The sequence below is a fragment of the Miscanthus floridulus genome, chromosome 3 (assembly GCF_019320115.1).
Source record: "Miscanthus floridulus cultivar M001 chromosome 3, ASM1932011v1, whole genome shotgun sequence".
NCBI lineage: Eukaryota > Viridiplantae > Streptophyta > Magnoliopsida > Poales > Poaceae > Miscanthus > Miscanthus floridulus.
The window spans coordinates 12,418,965-12,434,477 of record NC_089582.1 but is presented as its reverse complement, the minus strand read 5'-3'; the positions used below and the strand labels follow the sequence as shown (position 1 = coordinate 12,434,477).

At 40.6% G+C, this 15,513-nt stretch overlaps 1 protein-coding gene across 1 annotated transcript; it reads left to right on the top strand.

The window, feature by feature from the left end:
- Positions 1 to 8,571: 8,571 nt before the first annotated feature.
- Positions 8,572 to 9,741, top strand: LOC136544986 (cysteine-rich receptor-like protein kinase 29; the record flags this gene model as incomplete). Its single annotated transcript, XM_066537044.1, has 4 exons — positions 8,572 to 8,742; positions 8,826 to 9,105; positions 9,329 to 9,554; positions 9,636 to 9,741. Coding segments are annotated over exons 1-4 (783 nt in total), but the record flags the coding sequence as incomplete, so codon positions are not given.
- Between the last annotated feature and the right edge of the window lie 5,772 nt (positions 9,742 to 15,513).

The following is a 15,513-nucleotide window of genomic DNA, read 5'->3' as shown; positions in this document are numbered from 1 at the left end:
TGCTCAAAGGCAGAGATGTTAAGTGTTCTGACTTATTGAACATTTGCAAGCATAAAAAGCTGCGCACCCTACTTTGCGACCTGTCTTTAAAAAGTAAAGCCAGCTTTGGTATGCTAATCAATCTGCAGAAATTTGAATCGGTGAAATGTCAATTTCATCATACGACGACAACAATAATGGTGCAAATTCACAGGAGGCACTCTGCAATGATCCATATTGCACCTGCCCTAATAACAAGAACAAGGGGCCTCCGCCGTCACCCCGCCACCACCATCACCAATAATGGGAGGCTACTGTGGAGAAGGTGCAACACAATTTGCTATGTGGCCACACTACTAGGACGACCCTATCTTATTCACATGGCACATCCATGTGTTTGTTGTTTGGCTTAATTACCTAAGGCATGTTAGGTTTAGTCGAAGGAACTATGTACCCTTGTTTGGTACATGTTCTCACATGCTATTTCTTGTGCTTATGGTTCGCTTCAATTACCTAAGGCATAATAGGTTTAGTTCAGGACCTCTGTACCCTAGTTTGGTACATGTTCTCACATGCCATTTTATGTGTTTTGTATGTTGAATTATATAATGCTCTACTTTGTTAGATTTTATTTACAGCATGTGATCATATTTCACTATGTCCACAATATTAAACTGAATATTATGACCATAAATAATGAAAACAACTACATAATAAAAAGTCCAATACTATAACACATTAAACAACACAATAATACTAGAAGTACGTGCCGACAAACTAAATAACGCAGTACATGACCTAAGCATGCCTATACTTAAATGCATTACATGACAACATAATGAAAAGTCCAACAGTATACAACATTGTTCATGAATAAACCATAGAACTAGCAAGTAATGGACACTACTGAGTGCAACGATGCCACTTTCCCTTCCTCGATGCATCGGAATTCTCCTCCATCGTTGCTTTGGCTCGGCGTGCACGCTCAAGCTTCTTCTCCATCTCCTCCCTGTACGCAGCAACACGCCTTCTTTCCTCCTCTTCCTTATGCTCCTTTTTTGCAGCCTCCTCTCCACGTCTCTTCTCCATCATCTTCTTGTCCTCTGTCTCCCAGCGCAACAGTTTCTACATCCATTCCTTGTCTTCAGGCTTGATCTTAGTGTCGATCCACTGCTCAAAATCACAGAGCGGTGGAGGGGTCTGCAAAAAATGCAATTGTTACAAAACAAAAAAAATTATGCAAGATGTCATGACACAAACTTCAATTCCTCACCATCTTGTTAATATGGCGCTGACGAAGTATAGGCTCAAACGTAAAATTAAAACACATCCAATACCTCTGTCTATACGTTTCCTCTTTATCTGACTTGGCTACCTTGCAAGGATCGCCGCAAAAGTACATGGGCACTGGAACACCACTAGGCAGAGGCAATGGGTCGAAGGCATTTCCGGTCATCTGGCCATAACTATAATTTAGCCATTTTCATTCTAAGAACCGAAAGCAATTAACATTAAACCCTACACCTAAGGTTTTTCATTTGATCCACAACAACGAACCCATATCATAACAACGTGCGCTGAGGTTACCTTGGTTTGGTAGCTTTTTCATGCCTTTGCATTCTACGATTGTATAATATAAATATTAAAATTGCATGAAACCCTAAATAACGACGATTCTTAAGTTGAAAAATTCGACTAATATATACCGAATCGATTTGAAAAAAAACTAGGAGGGAGCGATGATACCTTGCTCTCGAAGATCTACGGATCAAATCAAAGTTTCCAAGGTTCAATATGCCGATTCATGAGGTAGGACGAAGTGGGGAGAGAAAAAACCCGAGAGGGAGGAGAAAGAAGAGGAAGAAGGCTCGGACAGAAAGGTTGGGCGCCGAGTTAAAACACCACCTCGGTGCCATAGATCTTGGCGCCGTTCTCGGCGTCAATAACCACGGCGCCAAGCTCGACGCCAAGGTGGCTGCCAAGTCACCGCCACGTCTGCGTCGAGCCCAAGACCTAGACGTCAAAATCTATGGCGCCGAGACATGTAAGCTCGGCGCCACCAACGATGGTGCCGAGTTAAGAGTCTAGATTTTGAAAGCATATCTTCAGAGATATATTTGTGATTTTTTTTAAAAAAAAGGGTTAAAAAACAAAAAATCGGGGCTCGTGCATGCCTTATACCGCTGGTTGAAAACGTATAGCCTGTTCGGCAGGACTGAAAAATAAGTCAAAATACTGTTCCGGTTGATTGTTGTGAGAGAAAAATACTATTCTATCTGGCCAGCCAAAATACAGTACTTTTTGTGAGTGGGCTGGCCAGCCAGCCAAACACTTTGTAAGTGGCCAGAGCACACTAGTGTGGCTCGTCGTCAGACACTCAAACAGATGCCAGAACGTCCGCGTGAAAGCAGGTCGCGCGCTTCGCTTATAGCGCAATGGGTCGCGCGTTATTTGCGCCCTTTGCCAATTTATGCCCTTTTCGGCTTACTCCATATTCGATTTGTTCAGCTTTTTTTTTCAGCCAGAATAGTGTTTTCTTTTTTTAGTCGAAACAGTATTTTTCTCTCAAGACAATTTAGTCAGAACAATATTTTTCAACCAATTTCAGCTAAAATTCACCCAGACCTTACAAACTTTGTGCCGGGCTCTTCGCATGCGGTAGTTGTGGCTGCAGAAGAAGACAGAAGCAGACAGGCCGCCTTGGGCTCTCTTTGATATCCACGTACACCCCAATGTTTGAGCCTTATTTGTCATTTCAATCATTTCTCAGAAAAAAAATTGTCATTTCAATCTCGACAGTGGTCGGCGATGGTAAATCGACCATGTTTGGACCGATAGATGCACTAGCTAGTACATAATTTTTTTTACTAATGGTCAAAAAAGTTATTTAGAACCAGTTTAAAAAATTACTACTATACCATCGACCGTAAAAAGAAGTGATTTTCAAGCATGGTTTTAAAGTTTCTAGAAATCATTTTTCAAGGATAGATTTTTAGTTTTTTTTAAAAAAAATCATTCAGAACTTGTAAAAAATAGGGAAAATAATTTTGTCCTACTAAGAGGCCTACAGGACTGATCACTATCACAAGATTTAATTTCAATTCATTTCACACAACTGTAGCCACGGAAGCTCACTACCTTTAGCCTTGCACGTCCACCTCCTACCACCACACCACACTTTCACTTGTGACTATACTTATGACGCAATTCTTTTGTATTAATAGGTACAAATCGTGTAATCAATATTTTGACTTGTAAATAATCTTAAATAGGAAAATTTTCAACTACAAAGTTTATTTAAATCTCGTTGAGAATTACAACTTTGATATAGAGCGTGTCTCTATCAAGGTCATTTAAAAAATTCAAAAATTTGAAATTCAAAATATAAGAACTTAATTTATATATCTGGAACCTAAATGATCTCAAACAAAAATAATTATAACTACAAAGTTTTAGATCTCGTCGAGCTCTACAATTTTGATATAAATTTTATCTTTATCCAATTTCATTTGAAAATATATGAATTTATTTGTATCGTAGCTATTTTGAAGGATGGTTGACTTAGTCAACCCCCTTGAAAATCGATTTCTAGAGACGGTGGACTTAACAAAACCGCTCCTAGAAATCACCCATTCTTTAAAGACGATTGACGTAAGCAGCTGTCCTCGAAAATCTTATTTTCAGAGGCGGTTGCTTTAAGCTAATCGTCCCTAAAAATAGTTATATTTTCATGAAAATATATTTCCAGGGGTGGTTTGTAAGTGACAGTGCTCCTAATTTACAGGCAGTTTCTTATGACGCTGGTCTTTGTTAGAAATAGAAGCCGTGTTCAAAAATCATTTATGTACTAATGATGGCTCCACGGAAAGCCGATCAAGGAGACAAGGACGTAGCACCAGCACTAGTACCATTCATTGACAAAAGAGCTCTCTCAAGTCGGACAGTCCAGGAGGCGCTACATAACCCAATATGAATTAGGGACATTCCGGGTGCCTTATTTGTTCCGGTAATCATAGAGTACCTTCAGCTGTGGCCCAGGGCTAAACACAGTAATTTTACATATAAGTTAACATCGTTAGACTAACGGAAGAGTCAAGAAAGAAAACGATTTTCGTTTTGGGGCCAATTAGGGAAGTTCAAAACAAGAAGGGTCAAGAAAGGAAACATAATTTTTTTAGGGCCAATGAACTAATTTTCTCTTAAAATAACACTCTAGTTTACTGATATTTATTTTACTTACCCATTTTTATTGCACACGTTCTAGTGAGATGAACACATGGTCCAGGATAGATACTCAGTTTGGGCCCCCGTATACAAGATTCTAGGCATCAGTTGAGAAAAGTTTAATAAAAAATAGTTAGGCATCATTTGAGAAAAGCTTAATAAAAATGGCGTTTTTGGTTATGCATGTCTTTGAACTCTCATAATTGGGAAAAACTACTCTAATTAGCGAGGCATTGCAGTTTAGGAACTTAAAGTGGCAACAACAGGTAATAAATGCAATGAAATTGACTCCATTTGAATCTTGGAATTGAATTCATTTCAATAATAATTTAGACACATATTAATTAAGTTAATATGGTTGTATATGGATTGTATTTGTATATTATTGTTAGTTATACGAGAGAGATACTTATGTGTTGTATTTCTATCATAGGTCGGGGAGCGAATTGAAGAGCGTGTCAAAAGATTTAAAGTAGAAACATACAACATGTTCGTTTCGTCGTAAACGATCGTGGATTATTTACTGCCGGCTGGTTTGGTGTGAGAGAAAAATACTGTTCCAGCTTATAATCCACGATCGTATACGAGCAAGCGAACATGCTGATAATATGCTGATCTATAGAATAAATTTCCATCACACCCTATGAATTTAAGATAGACTTATATATAAATTATGGATAGTGGTGAAATATCAAATTCTAAGCTAAATAATTTAGTTTATTAAGTAGATTTTAATTTCTCCGGATAAAAGGATCGAAACGATCTGTAAATAATGATTAATTTTCAAAGCATGGAAGGCACGTCAAGTGAAGTGTTTTTACCATAACGATTCTGAGATGACAGCTCTAGCAAGAACAGGTGCTCTTCTATTTCTTGCAACAGTAACAAGAAGCTGGCGAAACAGGGGAGTCCGCCCCGGCAGCCGGCGCCGAGCTAGCCGGGTCCGTCGACTTCCCCGGCGTCAATCCGGCGGTGCCGGAGAGAGCGGGGACCCCGGATCTCGCTGTACGGTGAATATACTAGGTTCCTCACGAAGTTGGTACAAGTGTCACTTAGGTCCCCGAACTTTCAAAGTAATATCTGTAGGTCCCTAAAGTTGGCAGAGGGTGTCATCTAGGTCTCAAACTTTTAAAGTGATCACCGGAGGTCCCTAAACTTGGCAGAAGGTGTCATCCAGGTCCCAAACTTTCACAGTGATCACCGCAGGTCCCTAAACTTGGCAGAGGGTGTCATCCAGGTCCCAAAAACTATAGTGATTCGGCATAGAATTTTAAAAAAAGAAATCTAAATTTTGGTAATGTAGCTACATTCTGCAGAAAATTCTAAAAATTGTATCTTTTTAATACGATCTCGCACGAAGATGATTTTTATATAAAAGTTGTAGCTCTCGACGGGATCTACAACTTTCTAGTTTTGAGTTTTTTAATTTGAGGTCGCTAATACACTAAAAAAAATTAAATAAATTTTCAGCAGTATATTAATCGCGTACGAACGCTTGTCGCCTTGAAAAAAAACAAATCTTCTTTATATGTCATCTGATAGAGATAATTTCTATATAAAAATTGTAGCGCTCGATGAAACCTACAACTTTCTAATTTTGAGTTTTTCAATTTGAAGTCGGTAAGATGCTAAAAAAGTTAAAATGCTGATTTCAGTTCATGTATAGTGGTTTTGCATTTTAAATTTTTTTGAACATCTTAAAGACTTCAAATTGGAAAACTCAAAATTAAAAAGTTGTAGGTTTCATCGAGCGCTACAATTTTTATATAGAAATTATCTCTATCAGATGACATATAAAGAAGATTTGTTTTTTTTCAAGGCGACAAGCGTTCGTACGCGATTAATATACTGCTGAAAATTTATTTAATTTTTTTGAGTGTATTAGCGACCTCAAATTAAAAAACTCAAAACTAGAAAGTTGTAGATCCCGTCGAGAGCTACAACTTTTATATAAAAATCATCTTCGTGCGAGATCGTATTAAAAAGATACAATTTTTAGAATTTTCTACCGAATGTAGCTACATTACCAAAATTTAGATTTCTTTTTTTAAAATTATGTGCCGAATCGCTACAGTATTTGGGACCTGGATGACATCCTCTGCTAAGTTTAGGGACCTGCGGTGATCACTATAAAAGTTTGGGACCTGGATGACACCCTCTGCTAAGTTTAGGGACCTCCGGTGATCATTTTGAAAGTTTAGGACCTAGATGACACCCTCTGCCAACTTTAAAGACCTACAGATATAACTTTGAAAGTTCGAGTACACAAGTGACACCTTGCGACGACTTCGTGGACCGCTGGTGAATTTTTCTCTTCCTAGTTACTAGTTGAGGACTAGTTTACCCATGGCGGTAGATCCGTCCGTTCCAGTCTGGGGAGTTGTTCTGCTCCGAGATCCCTCACCATCCGACCTGCCGGTGATGCGTTTCTCGGCGAGCTTTACGGTGCGGAAGTGCTCTACGGCATCAGCGCGGTGTGGATTCTGTACCTCGGATGTGATCCTGGACTGGTGACGACCGCGGCGGCAGCGACGTCATCGGTGCAGTCAGATTCGGCGTCAACCTCACACTAGACTTGGTTGGAGGTTTGCTTATTTCCCTTCCTATTTGTGAATTGGGTGGAGATTTGGTTACCATTTCTAGTGGGCAATGGGATCCAATCCAAATGCTCGCAAAGTTCCCGTGTATCCTTTGATGACAGTAGCAACGTCACATCAGGGGCAGGTGGAAAGAATACACACGGGAAGACCGCGCAGTTGACTAAGGTCGCGTTCGCTTTTCCAGGAAATGACGCAGTTCCCGGAATGATTCCTGTCGTGATTTTGCCTTAACCGAATGGGGCCTAAGGCACTTCCATCCAGGAAGCTTTACATAACGCCTCCGCCATCCAGATAGCGTTCAGACACAAATCCATCTAGCCACTAATCATCTCTGTTCTCCTCTTCTTTTGGCAAAAGCAGCAGATAGATGCTTGAAAGCTCACAGACAGCAAGTGTTGTAGGAGAACCGTTGAAGTAACCTCTAAGCTGTAAGCTGACAACTCTCTTGCTTTGGAATTTCCACTTTCCCTTTCTGTCTTTACCAGTTCTCTGATTTTTTCTCCCAACAAATTAAACCACAGGTGAGCATGCCCTCCTAGCAAGTGATGAATCAGGTCTGCTACTGATCGAGCACAGTTCGCACTTTGCAGTCAACACTTGATTGACACCAAGCACACAAAAAGGTAATCAAACAAGACATCACTAAACACCAGTGTTGTATTTGTTTGCTATTTTACATTTTTATTACTTTATTTTCTGTTATAAGGTGCATCTCTGCCTTCCTTTCGTCTTTACTAGTTATCTGGTTTTTTTTCTCCCAACAAACCACTACAGAGGTGAGGTGAGCGTACCCTCAGCTCCTGCTAACGAGTCATACTAAATCAGATCTGCTACTCATCGATCTCCAACACAGTTCGCAGGCAGCACTTGGTTGACATCATCAGGCACATAAGAAAGGTAATCAAATAGACATAACCATATTAGCATCAGTCATACATCCCCTCATGTTATATTTGTATGCAATTTTACAGTTGTTATTATTACCTAGTTTTCAGTTAAAGGTAGGTGCATGCACAACTGTTTCGCCAAGTATTATCTGCTTTAACCATTGCACGGCTCTGGTTGTTATCAATTTGTACACGGGTAGTTTGGATTGCTGAGGCATATACTGCTCTGGTTGCCTAATCATTAGCAAAAGGATTTTCAGAGGACGGGAATGGATTCAACCCCTTCTGTCTTCTGTCAATCCCCTTTGTTGAAGCAGATCCTACCTCTGACCTGTTCCGTTTTCGTATTTTCTGTCTATGCATCTCAATAAGGGGTCAGTCCATCTCTCCTAAAATTTGTTTTCCCTTTTTGTTCTCTTGCAAGCAATTTCTCTTTGCTTGCTCTTGCATTTTTCATGGTTGCTCATCACTTGCTCTGTTTTCGTGCTATGGGGCCATGGGGGAGTTTAGAACTCTTCTCAATAATTATTATACATCTGGACACTGCATAAACTTTTTTTTTCTATCTGGTAACCGTGTGAATACTCTTTTTATTATATTTTATTGTTACACTTGTACATAGGATTTTTTTTTACTTTCTTTAGTACATAAATGTCATTTATCTATTAGTTGCCATTTTTATTCTCTACAAAAATTCTCTGTTTATTCCCTCAACCCCTCATTCGTTTGATACTCTTATATTGATTCATTCAGAACAGTTCGTATCAGTTTGCTAGCCCACAAGAGCGTTTGTTTCTTGTCCTGCTGTATGATTTTGAGAGAGATTGTTTCGCAAGTTGGGGGCCATTGTTTTTCCTATAAAAGTGCTTGAGTAATCAGGAATGGACAGTGGAGCTACTGACCATGAAGTATTGGAGAAAAAATTGGAGAAAAAGCTGCAGGATCCAACTGCAGAACCAATGTCCTTGCCACTGGAATTTTTGAAATTCATCACATGCGATTTTTCCACTGAACGAGAACTTGGCAGGGGTGCATATGGAGTAGTATACAAGGTATGACCATTCCTCTTCCACTCCAATTTTCAATGGATGGCAACAATAACAGATAATGAATGGTTCACCTACATGCTATGAAGGGAGTTCTCCAGAGCGGCAAAGTTATTGCTGTAAAGAAGATTTTTGATGTACATCTATTGGACTTGGACAATAGCAATAATAATAAGCAATTCGAGAATGAGATCACTTGTCTTATGGGGATCAGGCACCAAAATGTCGTACAACTTGTAGGTTACTGTGTCCAAACTAGGTCAGAAGCGATGAAGCTACCGAGTGGGGAACATGTTTTGGTTCAAACACCTGCATGTTTGCTCTGCTTTGAATTTGAATGTAAGGGAAGCCTTGACAAGCATGTTTCTGGTATGTTGAAATACAATACCAACTTACCAAGATCTTTCCTTTGCAAAGTTTACTTGATTAGAACACACACAACTGTGCAACTATATCAATAGCCACACAATTAAATTATAATCAAGATAAAAATATATCACCCATCCACACAGAAGTAGTGGTTCTCTGGTACCATAACAGTATCTGCTATATATATGCACATTTATTTATGATTGTTGATCTATTTCTACAGATGACTTTTCGGCCCTTGATTGGTATATGAGATATGAGATAATTAGGGGAGTTTGCAGAGGTTTGCATTATCTTCATCATGAATGTAATATTGTTCATCTGGACCTTAAACCTCAAAACATACTGATGGATGCCATGATGATGCCAAAAATTACGGATTTTGGTTTGTCAAGGCTTTTGGGTGAAGAAAAATCCAAAACTGTCACTAAAAAGCTTGCAGGAACGATGTAAGCTAGCTATGCTTCTTGCCAGAGCTTCAATTTTTTTTTACTATTTTCTATAACTGATTATGTGAAATTCTTCTGCAGTGGATATATGGCTAAAGAATACATAGACAAGGGAATTATCTCCACTAAGGCAGATATATTCAGTTTGGGGGTCATCTTAATAGAGATAATCACAGGTCGGAGGGACTATCCCAATATCAGCGAGAGAATTGGAACATCTAACAATATCAGCGAGAGAACTGAAACATCTCTCAAGCACTTTACAGAAGAAGTAAGGTTATTCAGTATTACGTAACATGATTTTCCACCTTATGCAAATGTTTTTTTTTTGTGATAAATTACTTATGCAAATGTTTAGGTGGTTGGATGTTGGAGGAAAAGATTAGAAATAACACCCATGCATATGTCACTGGAAATGCATATCCAACAAGTGGAACAATGCATCTCTATAGCCCTGAAGTGCCTAGCACCTGACTCGAATAAAAGGCCTACCTCACTGGACATAGTTCAAAGTCTAAATGCTGAAGAACCAAAATGTAGTTCTCTTGGAAAACCCCCCATTGTTGCTCAGAAGGTATGATCTCTCAATGTGCACTGTGCTTCTCCACACTTAGTTTCATATGTGTCCAAATAAATATGGATGTCTGAACAAAATAATTACTCATGCTTCATTTTTATGATCATAATTAGCATCCTTGTTATAGTTGTGTAGTGCAATTATTTGTTTCTGTTGTTATAAATTAACCCTCACAGCGACAATCTATTCACTAATTTCCATGCACGGAAGCATTGATTGGATTTACCAAGATGAACATGCAAGATCTATCACATACGACACCAGAGGCTTGCTATTTGTTGATGAGGTTCAACCAAAACCTACATCCTCGAGGCAAGACTATGGAAGCTCCTCCCCAATGCAGCATTGGTCCCTCCCTCTAGGATCTTGACTATATGCCGCCTCCCTCCAATGAGCTTGTCTTTATGTCATCATAGTTACAACAACATGCTTGCTCTTATATTTATTAATTGACCTCTACCCTATACCGCCAAAAATAATTCAAATTCCTAAATGCTCTACACATGTAAGTCCTAAATGCTCTACAAATGTCTAACGACACACACACGCACGTGTATACATATATATATATATATATATATATATGTGTGTGTGTGTGTGTATGTGTGCGTGCGTGCATGTGCATGTGCCTGTGCGCGTGTGCGTGCGTGTGTGTGTGTGCACATGCGCTAGTCCAGGCCGGTATAATAGGTAACTTGAGTTTTATCTTACCTATGGCCCCTAATTTGGACACGTGGAATGCTTGCAATTTATAGCCCTGACCCAGATGACACCATATATTGGTTGTCCTTATGCCGTTGAAACTATATATGCCGTTGAAACTATAAGGGAGAAGGTTTTCTCAATCTGTTCTAGGACACCTCCCGTATAGTTTAGAATCTTGTTTTCTCAATCCCATATGGGGCATTGAGTTTTCTCAATCAGGTGGAATTGCTCTTAGAAATTACGCTACTTAACCAACTATTCTTTTTTTTTTTGAGGAATCAGTATATTCTCTAATTCAACTATTTCACTTTCATGTCAAAACTTCATTTGATATATTCATTATTGTCTCTTGATTTGGCAAGGAAATATTCATCTAAATAAGCTTTTTAGGGACAACATTTTCTTTTTCTAGGATAAAAAAAATGTGACAAATACTTGCTGCATTGAATGCCTTATTATTGTATTAAAATGTGACCTTTTATACTTCTCTAATGCTCAATACATCCACTATTTGTTCAGGATAGAAGACAAAACAAAAATCTTCAGAGCCGAGCCAATATGAGCATAATCAACATATGGAACACCATTGGAGTCATCATCGGCGTCAATGAGTGTGCCAATTTATTCCAGTTGGTTACATCAGCCATTTCATCTCTGAAATCTCAGTCTAGTGAAACACAAAAGGAAAGGCTCCAAGGAGATGTACATCAGTTGCATAGTGACCTTCAATGCCTTACCGATACTCTACCAGCAATGTACAACCTCATTAATCGAGCTGAGTGGAGGATCCATGATTATTATGTGGCTGAACTCCTTACAAGACTCAAAGACACAGTATATGATGCAGAAGACCTTCTAGATGAGTTCAAATGGTATGAGACAAAGGTTTCAGTAGATGGCAATGCGATATTAGTGGAACCAGAAGACATTCTAGATGAGTTCAGATGGTACGAGACAAAGGTTTCAGTAGATGGCAATGCAATGTCAGTGGAACCAGAAGACCTTCTAGATGAGTTCAGATGGTACGACAATGTGATGTCAGTGGAACCAGAAGGCCTTCTAGATGAGTTCAGATGGTACGAGAAGGTTTCAGTAGATGGCAATGCGATGTCAGTGGAACCAGTCATTGACTTCTTTCAGAGTGACACTCAAGGTAGCTTCAACAACGTGACTGATATCCAGAAGAGGCTCAATCATCTTTCCAAACAGCTTGAGAAAATGGGCTTGCTGCTTAATCATCTTCCCAAACAGCTTGAGAAAATGGGCTTGCTTCAAGCAGTTCCACGGTTTGAGAAATCATTTAGGCCCGAGACCACCTCTTTGCCCACTGAGGCAAAGATTTTTGGCCGTGATGTGGAAAAGAACAAGTTGATGAGGTTGATTGGTGTACCAACAAATAATTGCCCAGGTCCTTCTAGGCACAAGAGACAGGGAAGTGGAGTCAGTGCATCAGCAAGCAACCAAATTAGTGCTACCATTGATAGTAATGAACCAACAATAACAAGTGTTCCAGTTTTGCCAATTGTTGGAATTGGGGATGTTGGAAAAACCACATTGGCTCAAGATATTTCACAATGTCAGAAAATCAAATCACGTCTGTGATGACTGCAATCCACAAACGCGTATAGACAAAATGCGTCTGTGACAAGGAGTCATCACGGACATGTTTTGTCTAGACGGGTCTGTATGAGCGGTTATCACAGCCACGTTTTTACTATGCGCATCTGAGGGGTTATCAGTTATCACGTACAAATATATTCCATATACAACTATATTAGCTTAATTAATATGTGTCTAAATTATAATTTATCAGAATGAATTCAATTCCAAGGATCCAAAAATGGGGAGAATTTATTTTTCACTTTTTCTGTTATATATGCCTAATCTATTGTATGAGTTTGAGTTCGGGACGTGTTGACGGCCCAATCTAACTAACTGTAGTTGTACTATTTTATTTTGCCCAGTTTGGGCTTTATCTGCTTTTAATATACGCCATGTTCATTTGGCTTATAAGCCGTACTTTTTCAATCAACGAACAGTATTTTTCTCTCACAACAAATCAGCTAACAGTACTCTCAGCCATGTCTTATCAGCCAAACGACAACTCTCTTACCTGATTTGTTTTTTAAAAAAATAAGTAGGGAAGAATGTAAACATAATTGAACCCTCTGTTAACCTTTTTTTTATACTATGTGACTTAATGCATTATTTTACCATTTTATTGGTATAATTGCAATATGAGAGCATCACACACTTCCTTCAAAAGTTTATGGTTTTGATCTAAAACGTTCACAGTGATTTGCTTTACTAATTTCCTGGAGAGGGACAACAGGACAAGAGGTTGAGTAGCCTGTAGCCCGTATCTCTATTTTTGTTTACAGGAGACTAGATTATTATATCGACTTGAAATAATAATCTTCATTGAATAAAATTATTTCTTTATATAAAAAATATTCAGACCTATGGACCAGCAAGTCTTTCTATGATACGCCTAGCTGTTATTATGGACCCAAAAAAACTCTAGCGGAGACTACACCACGAGGATTTAAACATAGTTTGCCTACTTCATTAGAGGCTCGTCCGATGTGCACACAGATTTGCCTAATTTATTGCGCCTTCCAACTTGTCAACTATTTTTGTCCCAAATAAAATACAATTCTTTCATTTTCAGTCAAATTATTTAAAATGTGATTAAGTTTATAGTTGAATTTTTTATACTACGTTAGAAATGTATTCTTTTTTTCGGATGGAGGGATATGTCCGAACAACCGATACAAACTTTCAAATTAACGGGACCATTTGTGTAAACTGATAAATCACGAGTCTTTTACCTGTGTACCATTATAAAAGTTTGTACTGACCTACAAGTCATTAAAAAGTTCGAACGGTCACAGTGCCACTTGTCGAAACATTTTTATCGTTCACGCCATTCCATCCACTTTTGCGTGCTGGGAAAAGTCAGAAATGCCCTCACCTCGCTGACCAAATGCCATCTAATGGAGGCAGCTGCGATGTGCAAAGTTTAACCGGGGGTTATCGAGAAGATTCACAAGACACATGATATAATGAAATTGATAAGATAGATAGGGAAGGGCTAAACTACAAAGAGACCTTCAACCTTTTTTTTTGCAAAGGGAAGGGGGACTTACATTAAATCTTGGCACAATACATCCCCAAATTACACATGAAAAAATCTAAAATAAAAATACATAACGTTCTACCTAGATTCTTCTATCGTCTTCTTCCCCAATGGTTTCCCTCGAACGTCGGAGCCAAAGTGTAGTCCTTATGCCGAATCTAATGACCAATCCCAAAACATTGGACATGCTATAAGATCCAATGCTTCAGAACCAGTCCAAAACGTATCTAAATCGCTGAAAGAATATCGGCAGTTGTATTGTCGGGTACGGCATAGGCTGCAGAATCATCACATGGAGACCTTGAATTCCTCTCCGCGACCATCGACGATGAGATCGATGACCTGGAGTCTCACTGTCCTCGTAGGGGGCTCCTAGAAGCACCTCTCCCCTTGCAGATAAAGACAACAAATTGGCCGGCTGTCGATGAAATCGACGCTTGCAACGGCGATCTCGTCGTGGCAATAACCGAAGTCACTGCAGGAAACACGGTGCCGACCGAAAATTATCTGATTTCGCCGAAGGATTTATTGGACGAAACCCTAATCAACTAGATAGAAAAACTACGGGAAAAAGGATGGGTCTCCCTCTTTCTGGTCTCCGGCGGACGCGTCGGAGAGGAAGAAGGAGAGGGGCCTAGATGTGGCAGCGGCTGAGCGAGGAGCGGAGGCTCTATACCAGGCGTTATATTGACTAAGGAGAGCAGGCCTCCGTGAGATCTTAAACCTTCGGCCATGGCCGACTGTGCACATGCGCTAGGGAGAGGACGCTTCGACCAGGGTGGGGTGGGCTCGGCTTTGACGGCCGGTGGTGCTTGGGCGTGCTGGGCCTGCGTTGGAGGGACTCGCCCCCAAGGGAGCCTGCCCGGGACATTGCCCAAGCGGCCACGATGGTGGCAAGCTTGCATTGCAGGAAGGTGGCAGCGCGACGGCACTACGGTGCCTTTCCCGGCGCGTGGACGGGGTGGACTTGCGTGCGACCGCGTGGGATGCGGGGGCGAGGTCAATGGCGGTCGAGGAGTGTGGGAGAGGGCGAGCGCGCCACACCCCTTGTCTGCTCGGGCGGTGCCCATGGCGCAGTCAGCGGAGTTTGCCGGCGGCACAGAGCTCAGCTCGGCGTGGGCGCAGTTCGTAGGACCACTAGACGGCTCTGGTGACGACGTTTGGGGGCGCGAGGATGGCCGGTGGGGTGGCGAATGACGCCGGCGCATAGCTCTGCCAGGTAGCCATGGGTGCTGCTCCGCACTCCACGCACGAGAGCAGGGAGGAAGAGAGAGCAGAGCATGTGGTCGTGTGGGCTTCGTCGTCGTTGTTGTACGGGCTCAACACCGAGGCGCCCTACACCGAGGAGCACCGCACGGACAGCCCCATAGGCGCGGGGATCCTAGGTTCACGTAGCAGGCCCATGGATGGATCGAGCTGCGGGGAGCAGGAAGAAGGAAGAAGGGCATTTTGAATATTTTTTTGGTCGGTCCCACACGTTAGAACTGTCAAACGGAAGGCGGACGAAATAATATGAAGGAAAAAAATCCTATTAATAA